The sequence below is a fragment of the Silurus meridionalis genome, chromosome 23 (assembly GCF_014805685.1).
Source record: "Silurus meridionalis isolate SWU-2019-XX chromosome 23, ASM1480568v1, whole genome shotgun sequence".
NCBI classification, from domain to species: domain Eukaryota; kingdom Metazoa; phylum Chordata; class Actinopteri; order Siluriformes; family Siluridae; genus Silurus; species Silurus meridionalis.
Window position 1 is genome coordinate 14,987,261 of NC_060906.1, and position 22,566 is coordinate 15,009,826.

A 22,566-nucleotide genomic window follows, 5' to 3' on the forward strand; every position below is an offset into this window, starting at 1 on the left:
TATGGTCACAACACTTGGTTTAATTAACATCGAGGGTTCAACGGTGCGTGCATCTCTCTCTCTCTCATCTCTCTCTCTCTCTCTCTCTCATCTCTCTCTCTCTCTCTCTCTCTCTCTCTCTCATATCTCTCTCTCTCTCTCTCTCTCTCATATCTCTCTCTCTCTCTCTCTCTCTCTCTCTCTCTCTCTCTCTCTCATATCTCTCTCTCTCTCTCTCTCTCTCTCTCATCTCTCTCTCTCTCATCTCTCTCTCTCTCTCTCATCTCTCTCTCTCTCTGTCTCATATCTCTCTCTCTCTCTCTTCTCTCTCTCTCTCTCTCTATCTCTCTCTCTCTCTCTCTCTCTCCTCTCTCTCTCTCTCTCTCTCTCTCTCTCTCTCTCTCTCTCTCTCTCTCGATTCCAAATCACTGTTCTCGCGGTGTTGCCTCTAGATCAGGGGGTCACCAACGTGGACCACATGAGTAGCCCGCGGGCCTTTTCTAAAAATAGTTACCTACTTTGTTAAATCATTGTTGATAATTATTATGAGAAATTATTAACATGATCAGTGTCGTCACATAGATGAATATCAGTAATTATTAATAATAACATATAATTACGTTAAATTTAGCAAATATGTTATTTCAGATCAAACTGAAAACTGTGTGTATTAAACTGGTAGCCCTTCACATTAATCGGTACCCAAGAAGTAGCTCTCAGTTTCAAAAAGGTTGGTGACCACTGCTCTAGATCATATTTAAAGTGGTAGCACATTATTTATAAACCCCTACAATTTCATACAGTTCAGTTAGCAATGTGATTTATTATTAGCATGGTTAACCATGGTTACCTTAGCAATAAACCACACAAAGGACGTTGTTAACAACGTGTGACGTCCAAACCTCACCAAACACTAGATAACCATCGTCCAGATTGTGTGAAACGTTTCCGACTTCTCCACTAAGGAAGTAATTGTAAGCATCCCGACTGGAAAAGTCTTTACTGCTTCTCTCGTGTAGACTCACACTCTCTTTACTACATCATTAAACACAACAGGTGTTACACCAGAATCTGTGACCATCGTATGTCGTGACCATAGAGGGCGTGTAACACCGGATCCGATACTTCAGGTAAACGTCTAAAAGGTTCTGAGTGAAAGGTTGTCACCTCAATGACTGATTTTACGGGTCAGATAAATCCATGCTATATTTTATTTTTAGATTTTATAAATATCTTAATTCTTCTGTTTCAGCTAAACTATTTTTAAAAAGTACGTGTTAGTCATTTTGCTTTGACAGCTCCGTGCTTTAAAAATCGCACCACCGAAAATGCTTTAGGACCGGACATGCGCAGTATCAACCCGTCAACAAACAGTCTATAGTACTGCTAGCTCTTAAATATGCAGCAATTTACATATGGAATGGGTGCACACTTTTTTGCTCTGCTTTACTAATGGCTTGCAGAGATCATACAATTAATAGTAAATAATTATAAAGTATAGTGTTTGCTGCACTGGATAATGTCATCACTTTTTTTGCTTTTGTTGATTTGATACTATCAGTACAACAAGCACGCCACCAGGAAAACACATTGGAGTGTCTGCTATAACAGCTTACAGCAAAACAAAGCATGGCTGTCAACTGCCAAATCTGTCAAAGTGAAAATGATTGTTGCAAAGTTCTAAAGTTGTTTCCTGATGTTTGCTGGGCTGTAATAGCTTCAGGTCTGTGTTTGAAAGTGTGTGGTTTTAGGAGGCCTGAGTATTATTTGGAGCCTAACCCTAAACTGACACTCACCTCAACAACTCCTTTATCACCAAATTCTTCCTCTAAAATGCATCGTAAAGTAAAATAATTGGGGAGATCTTAAGGTCAACTTATCATGTAAATAAGAAAAGAAAATACTTTTACTTCAACAGCAGAACACTAAAAAAATATATGGTAATGTAAGTTTTTTCATTTTTCCATTTTCCTTTCACTAACAGGGGTAAAGAACTATACTGTAGCCAGCCACTAGAGGGTGTCAGAGTCATTTTGGCTTTACTGTTAAGGTACAAGAAGTAGTGGCTCAGTAGATAAAATGTAGAACTTCTGATCAGAAGGTCATGAGTTCAAATCCCATGACCACTGATCTCCTGGTCTGGTATCCCTAAATTGGCCTAGAATATCTATTTAGAGTATATTTCCTTAATTGGATACATATATTAAAAGTCCCTTGAGATAACAATTTAATTCAGTTTCATATGCATAGTGCATTTAATAGCGGACATTGTCCCAAAGCAGTTTATCAGAGATAAAGTGTTTATATAATTTTAAGTCCTATAAGTTTATCCCTGATGAGCAAGCCAGTGGCAACAGTGACAAGGAAAAACTCCCTAAGATGGTATGAGGAAGAAAGAGGTTCTTTGAGAGGAACCAGTCTCTAAAGGTGGCCATTCTCATCTGGGTGGCACTGAATGCCGAATTTTATTACAGTTTCATCATTGTTGATGTGTACTGTTCAGTGATTGGCACTTAAATGCAGACCTGTTCATGCAAACTGCAGCATTTAAGGCATTGTAATAGTTATTACAGTCCAATTAATTACATTCCATATCTATCCTCATAGTTCTTATGTTGCTCAGTTCATGTTGAATCATCTTCATGTGCACCGAGTGCTCTCCACTTGAATTCAAATCAAGAAGCTTTTATTGTCATTTCAATCATATATAGCTGACGCAGTACACAGTGAAATTAGACGTTTCTCCAGAACCCTGGTGCTACATAAAACAACATAGAGATACATAACAGAACACAGAGCTAAGGACTAAAGTAAGTTGTCCTAGCCACAAAAAGTACAACATGTGCAACCTAGTGCAAACAAACAATACAAGACAGTGCAGGACAGATACACAAAATAGCACCAATCAGTATACCTACTGTATAATATGTTGTACAGAACAATGTGCAAAAAAGAGAACTGTAAACAAGAGTGTACTTGTAAACAAATACACAAAATGTAGTGCAAAACAGATGCGATATACATGAATGTGCATGAAATGTATTGAGTATTTGAGTGTTTAAGTTTAGGTTTGTAACTGTTCTGTATCACACAGTTAAGTGGGAGAGTGATTGTGTGTGTGTGTGTGTGTGTGTGTGTGTGTGTGTGTGTGTGTGTGTGTGTGTGTGTGTGTGTGAGTGTGTGAGATGACCGGAAAGTTGGAACAGTTCAGTTCTGTGTGTTATGGAGCCTGATGGCTTAAGGGAAGAAACCGTTACACAGTCTGGATGTGAGGGCCCGAATGCTTCGGTACATCTTTCCTGATGGTAGAGGGGTGTAAAGTGTGTGTCACGGGTGTATGGCATCATTTACAATGCTGTTGAATTTGCGGATGCAGTGTGTGGTATAAATGTCTGTGATAGAGGGGAGAGAGACTCCAGTGCTCTTCTTGGCTGTCTTCACAATCCACTGTAGGGTCTTTCGAGCCGAGTTTCCAAAACAGGCAGTCAGTGATGATTTCGATGGTCCCTCTGTAGAACAGGGTCAGAAGAGGGGTAAAGATGCTGATAGGCTACCTTCCTGAGGAACAGCAGTGGTTTGAGCACATAGCCCTGAGGGCCCCAGTGCTCATTGTTTTGGTGCTGGAGATGCTTCCTGATCCAAAATGCAGTCAGGAAGTCAGGAAGTCCAGAATCCAGGAGGCCCAGTAGGCTTAGGGAACTCTATCCAGAGAAGAAAAAATATTGGCAATAAACTGGCAGATCTAAAAAGAACAAATGGACAGGATTACTGGTCACTGGTACCTCAGGAGCATGTTTAACTTGGGGGGGGGTGACAATAAAAACCGACGTTACTTGAGAGAAAGGACTGCCACGTACTGTCAATATAAAGAGGTTAATGTGGTCTATGTATTTGTTTATAGAGTAGTCAATCTCTATCAATAGGGAGATATAGGAACAATCACCCCAGAAATAGCAGGACACTACCACCACCCTACTGAACACTACACTACACCAGGACAGAGACAGCTCACTGATGCTTTACTGATTCTTCTGCCAGTAATTATTATGTAGTTTACCGCCACTCTCTACATTATTAATCATCTTATTCATTTACTGTCCCGCTGATTCATCTCAGATAATTATAATTGTATATAATTGTTAATTCATAGAAAATACTAGATTATCCTCTACATATCTATATATCATCTGTATATACACTGTATCTAACTTTTGTACAGTTGTATGTACAATGTACATATCTTATACTGTAAGTTTATATATCCCATATTTCTGCACATTTCGACACTTCTTCACTGCCCAGAACTTTTACATTTATTTGTTGTACTTCAACAGCTTCTGCCATAGCATTCATATTAATTTGCTGTACATTTATTAACAGTAGCACAATGGTACTATTTGCACTTCTGGTTAATGCTAAACTGCATTTCGTTGCAATGACAAGGGCAAAGCCCTAAATGAAAACTGAGAGTGAGAGAAACAGAGAGTGTGTATAAAATTCTTTCAGAACCTTCCTCTTCTTCCACTGGTGAGTCAGATCTATTCATTCCGTGTGTATATGCCCACTACCCGCTAGGGGGCAGGTTTGAACATTTGTTCTGCTGAACCCGAGGGCATGAACTCATTAAACCGACTCTGTTTGATGACGTCAGAGGAAGGTTTCTGAGAAATATAGGAGTTTGTTTACCAACGTAACCTCTATATATGGGCATGTGGGAGGAGCCAGACTCCGCTCGTGTTCGATGTATGACTCACTATATTATAGACAGCATTTTCAACCAGTAAACATTGGACGGATTGAAATTAACGGATCTCCGCATCGCGTATCGACACAGCAAATGTTTCATTCTAGTTGTAAGCTTTTAGATAGAAGGTTATAACCGCAGGCCGGCCGGCGACTGGGGCGAGGCTTATTGCCACACGCCGCCGTCTCTCTCTGTCCTCCGGTTAAATCCATGGAGCGCTGTGTGCTCAGCTAGCATCCAACTGATGCTGCCTTCGTCTAGTCTGCCTGCGACGCGCTTTGGAAGCCCTCAGGTAACATGTCCATATTGCTCACAAGAATCTTGTATCTTGTATTCACCTGAAAGAGGTTCTGCGGTGTTAACGTTATCTCCGGGTGCCGTTTTCACCACTTTGTCGCTCGCTAACCGCATTGATGCCTCTCTCTTCAGCAGAGAACCGGCTGGGACCGGTTTAGAGCGCTGACTTGTGTGATTCCCTGTTAGTACACGTTGTTTTCTTGTTCTCTTCACACACATTCAACCCCAAATTCATGATTCAATTTCGGATTTTTCGAGAGTAGCATAAACACTTAGATAATAAATAAGAATCGATATCTTATTTCAAAGCAAACTAGTCGAACGTTGCTTCCTGAGTCCGGTGGTGTTGACCTGATCGACGTATCGCTTGGTGACAGCAAACAAACACTCCGGTGTTTTATATACCCTAGAAGTGTGATCTATAATATACTTTAAAGTGTGTTCAATGCCTGTCATATTCAGCCTTGATGTCAGTACACAGTAGTGTTTGTTGATATATCGGATGTCTTTATTTTAGCTGGAGTAGTGTACATCTGTCAGGAGCTGGAAAATAAACATATTAAATGATCCCTCGCACAGTTTAGACTACTGTTTCTTGTATAATCTGTTTTCATCATGTTTTTATTTCTTTTTCAGGTGATTCTTTCTATCCTCTTCCTTGTACCCCAGCAGCAGTCATGGACTCTTTTCAAGTGACGCTGACTGTGAGAGGAGCGACATCTGTCGGTCAGTGTGATATTCTCATTATTCCGGTCATAACATGATGTTTTTGTTCTCATGATTGTAGAGGAGTGATTTCTAAGAAGTATTTCACATTAGGACAAAACAGCTGGAATAAGGATCTGTAGCTGAGGGGATTCAGGAGTGAAATACTTGGTAACTGTTGGATCAGATTTGATCTGGGATCATAATGCTCATTGCTGAGCTACCCATGGTGAACAGATGTGAGGTTTATGGAAAGAGTGATCTTTAAAAACGTCAAATAAGATTTGGATTATCATACTAATCTAATACTAATACTGACAGGTGGCAGCAATAAGATGGGTTTCTCTCAGAACTTTTCCCTTATTCCGATGTTAATAGAGACAAATAAAGTTGAAACAATGAAAGATGATTTTTCATTGTTGTATAAAAATCATTCATTTTTAAGCCAGTCTGTTTGTCAATACAAATGTGGATTCTGAATAATTAAATCCAACAGCCAGCTTTTATGGTTGGTGATTATTGGCACTGATAGGCATCTGTCACTGTGCAGTGTAACCACAGGCTTTACGTGTGTGTGTGTGTGTGTGTGTGATAACACTTTCGGTAATCAGAGCTCTGTAATAAAATATTTGTGACTGGACCAGTCACAAATACCAATGGTATAATTTTGTCAATGCATATTCATGCATTGATCTTGTAGTAAAGTAACCTTACCAGTTATTTGTAGTTCTGTTTTAACTTATGTAAGACATTATATTCAGCAATTTACCTGGTTAGAACTGTGAGCTTGAATGGTGGAGTGAATAATAGCAAGCAGGTGCCTCAGGTTAGAAGCGATATGTTTATAATCACAGGATGGTACAGTACATGGCACAACGACAAGCAGGCAGAATATTATTGGATTAGGCCTAGATAAAGAAATAATTAATTTCAGTTAGAGTTTTACATCATGTAAATTGTGCTTAAAGAAAAAACTTCACCCTGAAACCCATAAATACATTTATATTGAAAGATATGATCATGATTGTGCGCAAAGTTGTTGCTCCATATTGTTATTCTGTTTATGTGAAATGTTAGTAGCAGTAGTGATGATAAGGACATTGTTTAAATCCATTGGCAGACAAATGAAAAATGTAGGGGTAGATGGAGAGATGGAGATACACAGGTGTTAGTAATGTTAAGGACAATGTACATTGGGAACAGAGTGCAAGCAAAGACTCCAGCAAGTGTAACTATTACAGTATAACTTTAGGCTGGATCTTTCAGCAAAACTGGATATTGAAATGAAATTTTCATTTCTTGTTTTGTAACAGGTGAAGTGATCGCAGTAGTTGGAAGCTGTGAGACTCTTGGCAGCTGGTGCCATCAGAAAGCACTACCTCTTCAACCTGCAGAGGAAGATGGGTAAGTGTGCACTTACTTTCATTTCATGCCCTTTATTTTTACATGATTATGAACAGAGGACATTTTCAATATGCCCCTGTTTGTCTTTTTCCAGCAATCTATGGAAAAGGACCATCACAGTTTCAAAGGGAGTTGCAGTCAGCTATCGCTATTTTAAGGGGTTCTTCCTGGAATCAAAGGTGAGAGCTTTTCTAATCCACATGAAATACTTCTACATACTAGACATGTTCAGTATTTATAATTTAACAACAGTCTTTTCATGTAAGAATTATTTCAAATTAAATATACTGATGATCTTGTTTGTAATTTTTAAAAATGATTTGAATGTAGATGAATTGTGTTATTGGCAGAATGTATGAAAAGTTTTCTTTTTGCACTTTGTTTAAAATGACCTGCTGTTAGTTTTTCCCTTTTACTATAAAGGTGATTGAGTTTTCCTTGTCTAACTCTTCTGCTTCTTTAGGCAGCCAGTCAGCTGTTCCTTTTCCTTTCAATGTAATGTTTTTGTATGAATTAACAGTAACCTTCCATAAACTGTCTTGGTGCAAAGAGAGTGCTGGTATCACAAGGTGCTTTTATTGATTAGAGCTGTATGATTATGACAAATCAGCATTAAAATGACCTACATTTCTTAGGACACTGCAAGCAGTTTAAAAACCATGGCTATGGTTTTTATATTTTGGGCCACTTTCATGCATTTTTAATTTCTGTTTATCAGACATGTCATTATTACCGTATTTTCCAGACTATAAGCCGCTACTTTTTTCCCACGTTTTGAACCCCACGGCTTAAACAACGAAGCAGCTAATTTATATTTTTTTCCTGGGTTTTTCCCGGTTTCACAAACTTCAAGCTGAAAAACTGAGACATAACATTAGACCAATAAAATTTCCGAACGGAAACGAAAAAACGCACTTCACCTGTGTTCTGATCTGCACGGCATCGGGAGAAAAACTTCCACCGGTGGCGCACGACGATGACAAAAGATAAACTCCCCAGAGAAATACAGTGGTACCTTGACCTACGAGTTTAATTCGTTCCGTGGACGAGCTCGTATCTCAATTCAACATCAACATCAGTTTTCCATATTGAAAACACTTAAAATGGCATTAATCCGTTCCAACCCTCAAAATGACACCCCGTTTTTATGTTTCATGTTATTAAAGTGAAAAATACATTTCTAAATAACAAATCTTGTATAAAAACATAATAGAAAGAGTATGTAAAGATGATATAAGGTTTTATTCAGTGTATTTTCCTTGGAGATGAGAAAACGAAAACGCCGATGGGGGGTGTGTGTATGTGTGGAGGGGGGGGATAGAGGTGATAAGTGGAGGAGGAGGGAAAACTCGTTTTTTACTATCACCCCTGTACACTACGTACCCCTAAACTTTTAAATTTGTACTTTTCTTCTTTTCTTATCTTCATTTTTGTCACAATCTTCGCTTTCTGGCTTCGCTTTGCCATCTAGCAGCGGCGTCTCGAGCTTGTACCTCAATTTTTTTGCTCGCGTAACAAAGCAAAAAAATCGACCGAGTGACTGCTTGTATCTCGGAAAACTCGTACATTAATGCACTCGTAGGTCAAGGTACCACTGTAGTTGTGAAAGGAAGGAGGAAGACAGTGAACAATGACTTTCTTGGTAGGCTACTGTTTGGATACAAGCCGTTGTAATGCGTTGAGTCAGGGTGAAGGGAGAGCTCGCTAACTCCAGTTGCAACAGAAATATAAGCACAGACAGGTTTCCAAAACTCGTGCTTTTTCATTTTTCTTGGCAACAACGTTATGGGTTAGTAAAAGAAATTTTAGAAATGAGCATCAGAAAATAAAAGGACATATTCCTCGCTCTCCACACACAGTAATACCAGAAGAATGCAGTAGCAGGCGATTCCCAAAATACCGCTCTGCTCCTAATAGAAGCGCAACATATTGCATTTAGCATCTTTCGTTAAAGCCTGTGTAAAGTTCATTAGTTTCAGTGTAGACTTCAGTGTTCGGCTTATAGACAGGTGTGGCCTATTTATGATAAAAAAATAAAAATATTTGTCAAATTCAGCGGCTTATATATGGGTGCACTTTATAGTCCGGAAATTACGGTAATAATAATGCATGATTAATTGGGCGTTTCTATTAATGAACAACGCAGGCTTTTATCTCCATTCCACACTGAAGAACTGATAGTAAAGTTCCAACTGCTTACAACAAATGTTTTGTCTAAGAGACAGTTTGTGGTGACTGTGTAAACAATGTTAAAGCACCAGGATGTACAAATTAGGAATTTCATCCTCTCTAGCAAACAGATTATATTTCAAGCTACTTGTAATTGTAGAAGAATTTCATGATAAATTATGCTGCATGATTCTCTACTGGGTAGAATAAACCGAAGGCTGTGACGGGCAAAAAATGCACCTTTAGCTAGTAGACACTTTTGGTGTCTTGACATACTAATACTACGCTACTTGATGGCATGTGATTTTAATTGCAACCTGTAACATTAATAATGTTTCCAGTTTTTATCAAAATATCACAGAAATGTTATGAAAGTAAAAACTTTTGTAGTACACAGAAATATTTGTCACTAGCTGAAATACAAGCCTTTGTTTGAAAGAGTGCTCTATCTCAATACAGCTAAAAGGGAGATTTTTCTTTAGTATGATGGCTCTATCTTAAGTCGTACTGGACATTTTGGGGCAGAAAATCGGCCATATATCTTTTAGACATAATAAGTTGTGCATTCTTTGTCTGAGCTGTTGTTAAATGCTTGTGTGTACAATTTTCAACCAAATCTAATTTGACCGCTCTGAAAAACTGTAAGTTGATATAGGATTCCCATGGCAACTACAGAAGCTCAAGAATAAAATGACCGTGAGCATTACTCCCTTGATTCTATAACGCTATTGTTTTCATGATTTAATCAAGAAACCCTGTAGCTTCAACTATAAGTAGTATTTTGGATAATTATCCCATTGTTGCAGTCAGAGCAGTTTTGAAATATTCACACGGGTAAGTATAAATGTGTGTCGATTTCTTCAGTAGGGCAGAAATCTGGGGAAAAAAATGTCAAAGTAGTTGTGTAGCCTTGTAATGCCAATGTATTTCTTTTGACTAATCCACTTTTCAGATGTGAACCAACTGTGACTGACTGGCTGAGACAGTGGTGACTATACCAGCTCAAATTACTTGTTTTAGAGTGTGACTTTGCTTGAGACCAAAGTCTGCATCGGTTGAAATTTTTCCCCCCTAAACAATTTTAACACCATTTTGAACATTGGAATTACAGAATGCAAGTGGTCCATGTCAAGTCATAGTCAATAATTGGGAGACCCATCAGCAGCCTCGGTCATTGAGTTCCTCAGGTATATAAATTCAGAATAGTGCACGGCTTGGTTTCAAAACAAAAGTGTTTCAATGATTTGCAGGGCCCCTATCATAGTACCCAAGTTACTGATCACAGCACATTTCTTTTTCTACACAAAACTAACGGCTTTGTCACTTGTCAACCCCTCTTTATTTGCTACGTATCAATATATTTAGGCATTTTTATTTGAACATTTTCAGTAATTTTTAATTTGTAGCAAGTTAGTACTGATTAAATAAGTCTTATGATGGTTTTTGCAAAATATTCTATGGAAGGCTCACATCGTACTGGAATGGTTTCTAAGGCTTTTTTAAAAAAAAAATTTTATTGTTTTGCCATGAGGCGTTCTGTTGCCGTAAGAGCTAATTATCCGCACAATGTACTTTCTTTTTTATTAACGCAGACTGCTTTGGAACACTTTTTTTTTTTTTTTTTTTTAAGCCTTTAGGATAATTATTTTTGCATAGGAAGATAATTTAACTTAGATTAATTTTAATTGTATTTAAGTATCATGTCATTTATTTACATCATAAACACTTAGTAAGATTAAATTACATGTGTGATGCTTGTATTAAATGGTTATCTACAAATATTTGGAGGCCTTTCTAGTGCAGATCATTCAAGGTTTGCTTTGTAAGTTTACAGATTTGATTGGCATTTAATTCTACAACTTTATTTTTATATTAAAATCGAAAGCTAAATACATCGTCGCTACAATTTATCATCTTTAAAATGAAAATGTCTTCAGATTGTAGTGTTGCTCTGCCCTGGAAACTCCTCTTTTTGTAGATGTGCCGTTCAAACATGAAAATGATACTAATAATAGTTTTGTCTTACAGAATCGGACCATGAAATTGACGACGGCCAGTTTGGATTCTGTAGTAAGTCATGTCATTTTAATACCATAAGTGGAATGACTTTGTGAGTATAGAGAAGGTTAGTAGGAGTTGCAGTGTGTGTTTGTGGATTTAGAGAAAGCGTACGACAGAGTGCCGAGAGAGGAGTTGTGGTATTGTATGAGGAAGTCAGGTGTGTCAGAAGTATGTAAGGGGGGTGCAGGACATGTATGAGGACAGTGTGACCACATTAAAGTGTGCAGTAGGAACAACAGACTGGATCATGGTGGAGGTTGGACTGCATCATGGATCGGCTCTGAGCCCTTTCCTGTTTGCAGTGCGGATTTACAGGTTGACCGACGAGGTCAGACAGGAGTCTCTGTGGACTATGATGTTTGCGGATATTGTGATTTGTGGTGAGAGTAGGGAGCAGGTTTAAAGGAGCCTGGAGAGGTGGTGCTGGAGAGAAGAGGAATGAAAGTCAGTAGTAGTAAGACAGAGTACATGTGTGTGAGTGAGAGGCAGGGCAGTGGGGTGGTGCGGTTGCAGGGAGAACAGGTGGAGGAGTTTAGGTACCTGGGGTCAACAGTGCATGAAAAGTAATGAAGAGTGTTAGAGAAGTGAAGGCAGGATGGAGTGGGTGTTGAAGAGTGATAGCAGGAGTGATTTGTGATAGAAGATCTGCCAGTGAAAGGGAAAGTTTATAGGACTGTGGTGAGACCTGCGATGTTGTGTGGTTTAGAGACGGTGGCATTGAGTAAAAGACAGGAGGTGGAGCTGGAGGTAGCAGTGCTGAAGATGTTGAGATTTTCGTAGGGAGTGACGAACAGGATGGACAGGATTAGAAACGAGTTTATTAGTGGGACAGCGCATGTAGGATGTTTTGGAGACAAGGTGAGGGAGGCGAGATTGAGATGGTTTGGACATGTACAGAGGAGGGACATGGGATATATTGGTAGGAGAATTCTGAGAATGGAGCCACCAGGAAGGTGGAAAAGAGGAAGGCCAAGAAGGAGGTTTATGGATGTGGTGAGGTAAGAAATGCAGGTAGTTGGTTTGAAAAAGGCAGATGTAGAGGACAGGGGGCATGGAGACGGATGATCTGCTGTGGTGACCCCAAATGGGAGAAGCTGAAAGAAGAAGAAGAAGAAGTGGAATGACTTTGTGAGGTTGTTTCGACTTTGGTGCAAAATTAAGGTGTTGCCTTACAGATGGTGCTGAATACGTGGACTCTGGCTGGTTGACATGTCAGACAGAGATCCGCCTACGTCTCCATCACTCTGTTAAGCCGCCAGTGTCCATTACCAAGAAAAAATACAAGACATCTCGCTTTAGGTACTGTTCATTCACAGAGTTTTGGTATGTTTTATTGTTTCTTTTTTTTTGAAGTGTAGAATTTTAAATGTCTTCTCTACACTAGACTGAAATTAATGGTGGAGGGAACTGAAGAGGAGGAGGATGACGAGAGCCCTTCATGCTGGCACAAGATGGCTAACACACTAGAGATTAGTATGATCAGTGATTGTGGCTATAAGTCCCGTCACTCACAACCAGAGTGTGGCTATGCCCTGGAGGCACCAACTTGGACTGAGTACAGTATTCACACTATGGAACCTGACAACCTTGAGCTTGTGTTTGAGTTTTTTGAGGTATGTATTATTGATTTATGGCACTCCATCTAGTTATAATCCATATAAAAAGAAAACTACTCCTACTTTGTAGGATGATTGTCCCCATGTCCACTCCAAATCCCATACGTCCACAGTTTTTATTGACTCTACTTACTTACTTGAAACAATGAGTGGTGGTGGTGGTGGTGGTGGTGGTGGTGTCTGAGCCATTGTGTGACTCAGTCTTTCCTGTGTTTATTCTTAAGGAGGACCTAAGTGAAAAAGTCGTTCAGAGTGACGTCCACCCAGGTCAGGTCGGCACCGCCTGCCTCTTATCTTCTACCTTTCAGGAAAGTGGCAAGGATAATGGAGTGGTTACACTCCCAATAATGGGCAGAAATTCCAGGCAGACTATTGGAAAAGTCAGAGGTATGCTTTCAAATCATATTCGTTAGCAATTCCAGGAGCATAGCAATGCATAGAATCATGCAGATACAGGCCAGCTTTGGGCAAATCAAGCCATCAGAATGGGGAGCATGTGAGCTCACCGATTTTGACCTTGGCATGATTGTTTGTCAGACAGGCTGGTTTGGGCATTTTTCTAACTGCTGGTCTCTGGTGATTTTCACACACAACAGTTTTGTGTAGTTATGGAAATATTATGCTGTAAGTGGCATTTCTGCAGTCTGAAACACCTTGTTCATGAGAAAACCCTGATAAATATTTAGAACTATTGTGGTGAGCTGAAAAGTCTCAGAATGCAAAACACATCAGAACTTTAGGCAGATGAGCAACAACAACGGAAGACTACGTCTGGTTATACGTCTGTCAGCCAAGAACTGAAAGCCGCAGTGGGGACGGGCATAGAGAAACAATGAGTTCACTATTCTTCAGCTCCGGAAAACAACAGAGTAATAGTGTGTTTTCTTATTTAGTATTGTACAACAATCATTAATGATGTCATTAGTTAGAAATCCAATGCAGATTTAGTGGTGTTAGTAAAAAGAAAAGTAGGGGAGGGTAAAGTCACCATCAGCTATACAATCTAATTGTAATGGACTAGTTTTGATGGTCTACAAGATGGCACAAGCACTGACCTTGACAGCGGTATTATTGGTTGTCTGCCATTAATCTTGAGAAACACTGCCTTCCTCTCTGTGTTTGCCACTTCCTATAGTTTTTTTTCCTATTTTATATATATATATATATATATATATATATATATATATATATATATATATATATATATATATATATATATATCATGTTTTGACACACACATTGATATCATTTACCATAGTTGTGTCCTTCACACACATTTGCTTATTGATATGTAAATATGTGAAGGCATGGTCAGTGCACATGAAAGGAATCTTACATGTTTAGGTGTAGCTACATATGAAAGTCTAAGCAAGGTTTTAATGTTGGAAATGTCTTGTAATTTATAGTGGACTACCTGGTTATTCGGCCTATTCGAGGTTTTAAGTGTGACATGAGCCAGTGCTACACTAAGTACTGGAGAAAACGGAGTGCTTTGGATGTGGGCCACAGAGGAGCAGGGAGCACACATGCTGCCAAGTAAGCTACTGTTTTTCAAAGACTTGTAGTTTCTTTATAATGGCTCATTAAACTGCGGACATGGTGCATGGCAATGGGTCTTTTATGAAACAAATGTCCTTTGTTGAAAATGTTCTCCATTAACCCCAAGCTTAATATTAAAAGTTGAAATCTAATATTAGAGATTGAGCAACATGTGTGTCAGTATGAGCTTATACATTTCATTGGAAAGATAGATTCTCTATCTGTATTTCACTTTTTTAAAACTTATTTCTTAACACTTGTGTTAGCCGTCAACGCTGCTGATGGAATAGTTTCTAATATGCTGTTTTTGTTTGTTAAATTATATACCTAATTGATTTTAACTTCTTTTGGCAGACATCACAAGATCAGGGAAAATACAATTGCCTCATTTCTAAGTGCTGCTAATCATGTAAGGGAACATTACCAAAAAAGCTTCGCTTGCATATATTCATTTAATTGCTGTTTACTTGTAATATAACTCTTGAAATGATCATGCCTTTAATTATAGGGTGCTGCCTATGTGGAGTTTGATGTCCATCTGTCTAAGGACTTGGTTCCAATCGTGTACCATGATCTTACTTGCTGTATTTCCACTAAGAAGGTGAGTAACTTGGTTTTGTTGGAATTGTTACACCCCTAATCTAATCTTTTTACTGCTTTTTAACAACGACAGAATGATAGCTGCCCTTCAACCCATGTTTATCAGTATATTTTAGATTTGACTGCTTTTTTAGCTAATGCTATAAACTGTGACTAAGCCACTGATTGTGCTCAACATTTCTTCCACAGAAAAATGACAAGAATTCAATGGTGTTGGTTGAAGTTCCTGTGAAAGATTTGACATTTGACCAGCTTCAGCTTCTTAAAGTAAATATTTACTGGCAACTGGATTTCATTGACTAAAATATTCAGAATTTCATCTGTTTTAAAAATTATTCAAATACATCATGGAAATATCTCTGCATCTGACACTGGGGATGTAGAACACTAAATCCCATTTCTGCTTCTCACAGCTTGCCCACTCTACAGCTTTGAAGGTGCATGATCACAAAGGTATTTCTGTTTTATTCTGTATTGAACTTCTTGTATGAATATATGAATATATAGGTATAGGTTCCTGCCAGCTATTTAAGAGAAATCTCCAGTAGATGTGATTGATTTAAGCATTTTTATTCAGATTTACAGGATGAGGAGGAGTATATAGATGAACATCAGCCATTTCCTTCACTTCATCAGGTATTCACCTAAACATGATCAGTTGTTTTTTTTTCAGTTTTTCGTTTTCTTTCACACTCTAAACTGCATTTAATGTTTCACTGCAGCTCTTTCACACAGTCCCAGACAATGTAGGCTTTAATATTGAGCTGAAGTGGATATCCCAGATGAAGGTTAGCGTTTACATCTATACATTGTATTAATATGACTTCAAAGGTGATGCAGCCTGTAGTATGATCTCCTCCATTGCACTTTGAGATGATGTTATTTCTTCCACTAGGATGGCACCTGGGATGGAAACCTGTCCAGTTATTTTAACATGAACCAGTTCCTGGATATCATCCTTACCTGTGTGTTGCAGAATGCTGGAAAGAGAAGGATTGTCTTCTCTTGTTTTGATCCTGATGTGTGTGCAATGTAAGAACATTATTATAGTTCGAAGAATCTTTTAGGGCTTTTTGAAACTTTTTTTTTTTTACATATAGGTTTTAGGTTTCTGAAAGTGCTAAAGGGGGTTGTTTATTGTAGGTAAAGTTATATTAACAGCCGAGTTAACTTTTAGTATATAATGATAAGTTATATTTGATGTAGCCTTCCTAAAACTAAATCAGTGTCAAGTAAGCATTTTGTGCATTATGTTTTAGGGTGCGGAGAAAGCAGAACAAATATCCCGTCCTTTTCCTGACTCAGGGTGTGTCAGAGGTCTACCCTCAGCTGATGGATATACGCTGTCAGACCACGCAGATTGCCATGAGCTTTGCTCAGAGTGAGAATATCCTGGTAAGTCCAACCTGACACCCAGCCTATTTTGCTATGGGTATTGCAACACGTTAGATGTTCCGATATTTGATCAGAGGGCTGTGACGTTTTGAGCTGCGTATTTTTGGCAGGACAGAGAAGTGCAAGATGTGTTCAAGATTTGAACATACCAGTTACTGTTGTTGTTTTTGTTTATTAAATACACATGATTCGTTTCCAGCACAAAGAGAATAATTGCGTTCTTGCTTTACTATCACAGCAATTTGCAGGAAACTGCAGAGAAACACCTCATAATAAGCATTTCTTCTTACATGGTTAGTGTTGAAGAATGTGCACAGACTAGTTAGTTGGACTAAATAAAAAAAAAATTCTATTGTTATTATGAAAGTTGTTATTGTGAAATATGTGCAAGATATGCTAGATCTTAGTACAGCTTGTCACGTGTCTGAGAAAAAGAAAGGCATAACTCTCATGGTTCTCTTTTGGTTTGCTAACTTTTACTGAGTGCTGACACACGAGACCCCTTCATAAAGGTTCAATAAATGTGTCCTAAAAAAACCCTATGTAACCCTGAAAAAAAGTTTGAGAGAGTTTTAAAATATATATATTTTAGAGATCATGAAAGGTGAATATTTTCTAAACAGTATATTTATAAATGCATTACTTGCAGGAAGTAACTGGAAGTAAAAGAGCAGTCATGTGGCCTTTTTCAATTTTTTTATTTTTTTTTTTGCTTGTGTAAAAGGAACTTGTTTTTGTTCCTGTTCACAGGGTATCAGTGCTCACACCGAGGATCTGTTGCGCAACATGGACTGCATTACAGAGGCCCAGTCTAAAGGACTGGTGGTCTTCTGCTGGGGAGATGACAACAATGTCCATGAGAACAGGAAAATGCTCAGGGAGAAAGGCATCAATGGACTCATTTATGACAGGTTTTCCGATTGTTTTTCTCCTGTTTGTGTGTCATTGTGTAGTCATGATTGTTTAAAAGCAATAGCTTGCTGAGTAGATTTCTACATGCAATTCTCCTAGCAACTCTGCAAATATACAAGTGATGAACTCTGCTTTGCAGTTGTAATGAAAGGATTTCCTGTGTGTGCTTTTTCAGTTTAAATTGCCTGTTTCTCTTGCTGTCACTGGGTTCAAACTCACTTACACAATCTCCATTACATCTGAACACCAGTATCTCATTATTATCTACAGTACAGTATTATCTGCAGTTAGTGTAGTTACTTGAGATTTCAGCTGACAAAGGTTTTTTGTAACAATTGCTGAAACAGTATCTGAGGCAGTGCAATCATTAAGTCACACACAGATAATCTTTATAATTGATACAAACTTATCGTTGTGAGGTCAAGTGTAATTGTGCTACAACTTAGCATTTTCAACTATTCCTCTTTTTGCTATGCAATGTTATGATATTGATTATTACTAATTTGTCCAAGTACACCTCCAGGCTGCTTGCACATCTTTTTCTCATTTTCTCTCAATCATCTTATTCTCTCAACCTTTTCAAGCATCTGTGCTTAATCTCTCCTCTTTCTTTCAGAATTTCTGAATGCTTGGTGCCAAATGTCAGTGTTTCAGCTGCCTCTGATGCCAGTAATGTCTACTGTCTTGGTTGCGTTTGGTTTAATTTTTGGTTTTCCCAGTTGTTGCCTGAGGAAAAAAAGTTCATTTACAAGCACCGCTGCCTTGATGTATCATTTTCTGGCAATGATGTTTAAGGCAGTGTTGGAAACAAGCAGTAGAAAAGTGTTAGAAACAGTCTAGTCTGAGGCTGTTCAATTAGGTCTTTAGCAAACTTCTATAGAAGTTGTGTTGCATGTTCAACTGCCTCCATCCTTTTGAGAAATATTCGAAACAATTTGATTTGGACCACTTAATCGGTGCTTTTCTTTTTCAGAATTATACAGTTTTTAGTACATACTAAAGAGTTGCACCCATTTATAAAGGGCTTCAGTTTTGGCCAACTGTTCAGTGCATGTTGTAACTAATCTCTTTATCCTCACATTTTGTTAGGAATGAATGGCTGCTTTTGCTCCAAATCCAGCATGGCAAAGAAACTTGCTTTGTAGAGCTATAAGCTGTCATGAAGTAAAACGCTTAAAGCTGAACACTTAACAATGGTTATGAGACCATGTCATTGTCAATGTCCATGTCCATGTCCAACCCCCCACCCCCTCGACCAATCGACCAATGCAAAGCGTAGTGCCTGGGTCACTCGTGAAGTTGAGCCACAAACCAGCATAAGCTTTACAACTGATTACATCTCAGTGCAGCTCATAACACAACACAGATTTTTTACTTGACAGATTTTATGTAAAGTTGCCTTCAGTATTGATGAAAGCTGCCTTTTTGACCTACGGTCAAAACAGTCTGCCATATGTGTATAATGGTATATGGCACAAAGCTAAGTGCTGTTACCATCTCGAAGTGAGTAATAATGATGTAACCAGACTGTCAAACCTGTGTGTTATTCCGCTTATACAACAGTGATTTGCCAAATAATACAATGTTTATTAATGCCAATTTTAACAGTATATGGTTAGATTTAATATTGTGGGCCTTCTGCAAGACGAATTAGCTCATGTTATCTCTCTTTGTTACAGTCAGTCTGCTGGAAGAGAAGTTTTTTTAAAGAAGTGCTAATTTATGAATTGCATCATTACTTTCTCACTCTCTCTTTAATAGTACTGCTTGACATATGACAGAAACCAGAAAGCTTTTTTGAAGACAATCACAAGCTCTTTCTATTAAAGAAATCTGTTTATTTTTAATAGTTTATGTAAAACTTTTTTTGCACACCCCTTGCATAAACCTTTTACTATGAAATCAATAACCCATTAAATGACGTATAAATCCATCGTTCATGTTGCAGCCTGAAATACTGCAAAATAATGTGCACCTTCTGACCAAACATATAAAAAATCCCATTGCTCTGTGATATTACTCTTCAATTAGTTATAATAATGTCAGGTGTGCTCTGTAAACCTCTTCTACTTATAAACCACTGACTAGTTATATCATCACATTTATATTTACAATCAAAAGTACAGCTTTAAGGATCCAAAACAGTTTCCAAGATATTTTATACTACTGACCTATGATGATCCGGATTGTTGTTGGCAGCACTGATTTGTAAGTTTTCACTACATGCTTGCTTTTTGGCATTATGATTGGAAAGGTTGACACTTGTAAATGGTTTGCAGGTCATAAAGCTTGTGGAGATGTACATTGGGAATTTTGTTTTCTTTTTTTTTCGTTATTTCAGCACGGCTTGAGCTGTTCACAATGTAATAATTAAGCACTGATGTTTGCTTTACCCAGTACTGCTATATTTGTTTTATGATATAAATGCTCAGATATCATCATTTATATCAGAAAGGATCATGGCGTGAGGATAATGACCCTGCATCATTTTGGATAATACTATTTTGTTCTTTGTTAAAATCTTTGTTTGATTGTAGTGTTTGTTTTTTTTTATCCTCTAGAATCTGTGAGGATAACATCGAGCAGTCCAACATCTTTAAAGTAGAAGAGAAAGTGTCTATAAAGGAGGTGATTCCTGAAAAGACGCTGAAGAATTGTCAATGCTCCATGTATAGTATTTCCTGCTCAACTGTGTGTTGCTCCGGCGAGGTTCGATCAGGTAGCGGCGAGTCAGACTCAGGCCTCAGCTCGTCTTAAATTTCTCCAGCCTTTTTATAGCACAGTAAAAATCACTCACACACATTTCTCCCTGGGTGCTTTCATCTAAGCAATGTTTTCGCCAAATGATGACTGATTATACTGGTAGATGCTTGAGCTCTAGCTAAAAATGTAATTAAAGAAAAGACTATACTTTAAGTGTCCACATTGGCATTCCTGATGTATTTACTTAGTTTATTGTACATCATTTTTGTATGGACTGAGTAGCATTGCCTTGTGTGTATATATAATTTTTTTTTTTTCTTCAGTGTAATACCAAATCACAGTAATTGTTGCCATTGTTGTAAGCTTCTTCAATCCGCTCTGTATTTTATACATATTTAACATTGTTTACTAGGCTGAGTATTATAACATCATAAACTTAAACTATAAACTGCAGAGTAAAACATTTTATATAGTGGACACTACTTCCAATTGTTACATTTAAGACGCCATATTGAAGCCAGTTCACTTTCACTGCTGGTCTCAAGCCCAGATAAATGTGTTGCGTCAGGAAGGAAATCCAGTGTTTTGAAGAAAAAAAACGCTGTGCCAAATCAAATATGCGGATCATAAGGATGATTTCTATGTTGACCTTTTTTGCAGGGAGCTGGCAAAGTAAGATTATCATCATTCTGTATAATGTATCTAATTAAAACGGTCCTATCAGCTGTTTTATTAACTAATCAAAGTCATTTGAATCTTACCCAGGATATTTAGAAAATTTCAAGTAAAAATATAAAAACCTGAAAACTGCTGAACATGTTCTTGCACAAAACATATAAATGAGCAGAAGTTCAGTACAAAGCCTAATGTTTAAGTGTTCCATAGACTGAAAGTAATCTCTGGGCTGCAGTGCAGTTTGATCTAAACACTGCTGCTGTAAATCTCTTTCTGCTGAAATTTAGCATGTTTGTGTCTCTGTGTTGGAAGTGTTCTTTTCAAGTAGGGGCCTTAATGATTGTCCCACTTTGCAAAGCAATTTGGCATGCTTCAGGTGTCTTAAACCTGCTCTACAGAGCATCGGGACCCCTTGAAATCACTGATACAACATAAATAAAGTTATTTATTAAATGTTATTTCTGTGTGGTGGATTTTGTGTTAATAGTTGCAGAAATGTCTTACATACACTACCAGTCAAATGGAGACGCTTCCTCCCTCAGTATTTATTTTTATTTTAACAGTACATTAATACTGACTTCCAACTAGGAAAGAGCATGTATGGAATTATGCAAAGTGTTAAACACAATAATATATAAATAATAATCTTCTATATCCTCTAAATTAGCTACATTTACCTTTTGATATTTTTGTTGGTGAGACTTACTGATTTAGCCAAAATTGGGGGCACACTTAACCACAGTGTTTCGCAGCAACATGCCATCAAATCTGGTCTGCATTTTGGGAGACCATTTGTTTTCTAACAACACAATGATGCCAAACACTCCTCTATGTTATGTAAGAGCTATCTATTCAAGAAGGAGTGTGATGGAGTGCTGCATCAGATGATCTAGCCTCCACATTTATCGGCTCTAAATCCAGTTGATCTAGTTTGGGATGAGCTGGACCGTAGAATGAAGGAAAAGCAGCCACCAAGCACTCAACACCTCTAGAAACTTCTCACGATTGTTGGAAAACCATTCCAGGTGATTATCTTATGAGGCTGAGAGAATGCCAAGAGTGTGCAAAGCTGCTATCAAAGCAAAGGTAGTTTTGAAGAATCAAAATATAAAATTCTAGTTTGTTTAACATTTTTATGGATTTATTTTTCTTTACATAATTCATTTCCTTTCAGAGTTTGGATGTCTTCAGTATTAATGTTCAATGAAAAACAACTGAAGGAAAAGGTGTATCCAAACTGTATATGTTAGAATAAACCCACTCAGCAGTTTGTTTATTTGCTGGATTTCCTGGGGGAAATGAAACCGTTTCTGAAGCATGATAAGCTCCTTTTATGTGAGTTTGTATGTGATCTGCAGGAACTACCATATTGTTCTCTCTTGTTTTCCAGTTTGTTTTCTCTCCTCAGAATGAATCCCTAACATCAGGGGGCTTTTGTTAGGTTTGCCTTTCTGGGAAGCATGATTACTGTGAGAGATTTTGTTTGAGATTAGTTCTAGTCAGCAGCTCTGGCCCTGGTTGTCATGACAAATCTATATTGCCATCTGCTGTGCAATGACGCCAGTGTAGCTTGTTTGGTTTTTCTTGCTTTTTGTTTATTTATTTATTACCCACGGTCATATTGCAGTGGATTAGACAGTGGACCTACAGAGGAGGTGTGGGGAGAAAAAACAAGAATACATTCTTTACCTCATGAGAAATATGTCCCTACATTTTCATATGCACTGGTACATATTGTAACAAATTCGAATGACCCCATTCCACCAT

General features: G+C 38.0%; 1 protein-coding gene across 2 annotated transcripts; it reads left to right on the forward strand.

The window, feature by feature from the left end:
• The first annotated feature begins 920 nt into the window (after positions 1-920).
• On the forward strand, positions 921-21,257 carry gpcpd1 (glycerophosphocholine phosphodiesterase 1). 2 transcript variants are annotated; one of them, XM_046836218.1, is made up of 20 exons: positions 921-1,109; positions 5,657-5,746; positions 7,039-7,129; positions 7,224-7,308; positions 10,410-10,485; positions 11,327-11,368; positions 12,535-12,658; positions 12,744-12,972; positions 13,200-13,362; positions 14,382-14,511; positions 14,869-14,923; positions 15,023-15,115; positions 15,304-15,381; positions 15,528-15,567; positions 15,692-15,750; positions 15,837-15,902; positions 16,010-16,146; positions 16,374-16,509; positions 17,260-17,420; positions 19,983-21,257. In XM_046836218.1, exons 2-20 carry the CDS (start codon positions 5,698-5,700, stop codon positions 20,176-20,178), a joined length of 2,010 nt encoding a protein of 669 aa, XP_046692174.1. In that variant the 5' UTR covers positions 921-1,109; positions 5,657-5,697; the 3' UTR covers positions 20,179-21,257. The 2 variants fall into 2 exon arrangements, with proteins under 2 accessions (XP_046692174.1, XP_046692173.1); XM_046836217.1 differs by lacking the exon at positions 921-1,109 and adding an exon at positions 4,694-5,015.
• Positions 21,258-22,566: the final 1,309 nt, after the last annotated feature.

Coding starts and splice junctions, on each gene's coding strand:
- gpcpd1 (XM_046836218.1), top strand. CDS start 5,698: ATGGACTCTTTTCAAGTGACGCTGACTGTGAGAGGAGCGACATCTGTC. Junction 13,363..14,381: donor GACTATTGGAAAAGTCAGAG/GTATGCTTTCAA, acceptor TGTAATTTATAG/TGGACTACCTGGTTATTCGG. Junction 15,903..16,009: donor AGTGGATATCCCAGATGAAG/GTTAGCGTTTAC, acceptor TTCTTCCACTAG/GATGGCACCTGGGATGGAAA.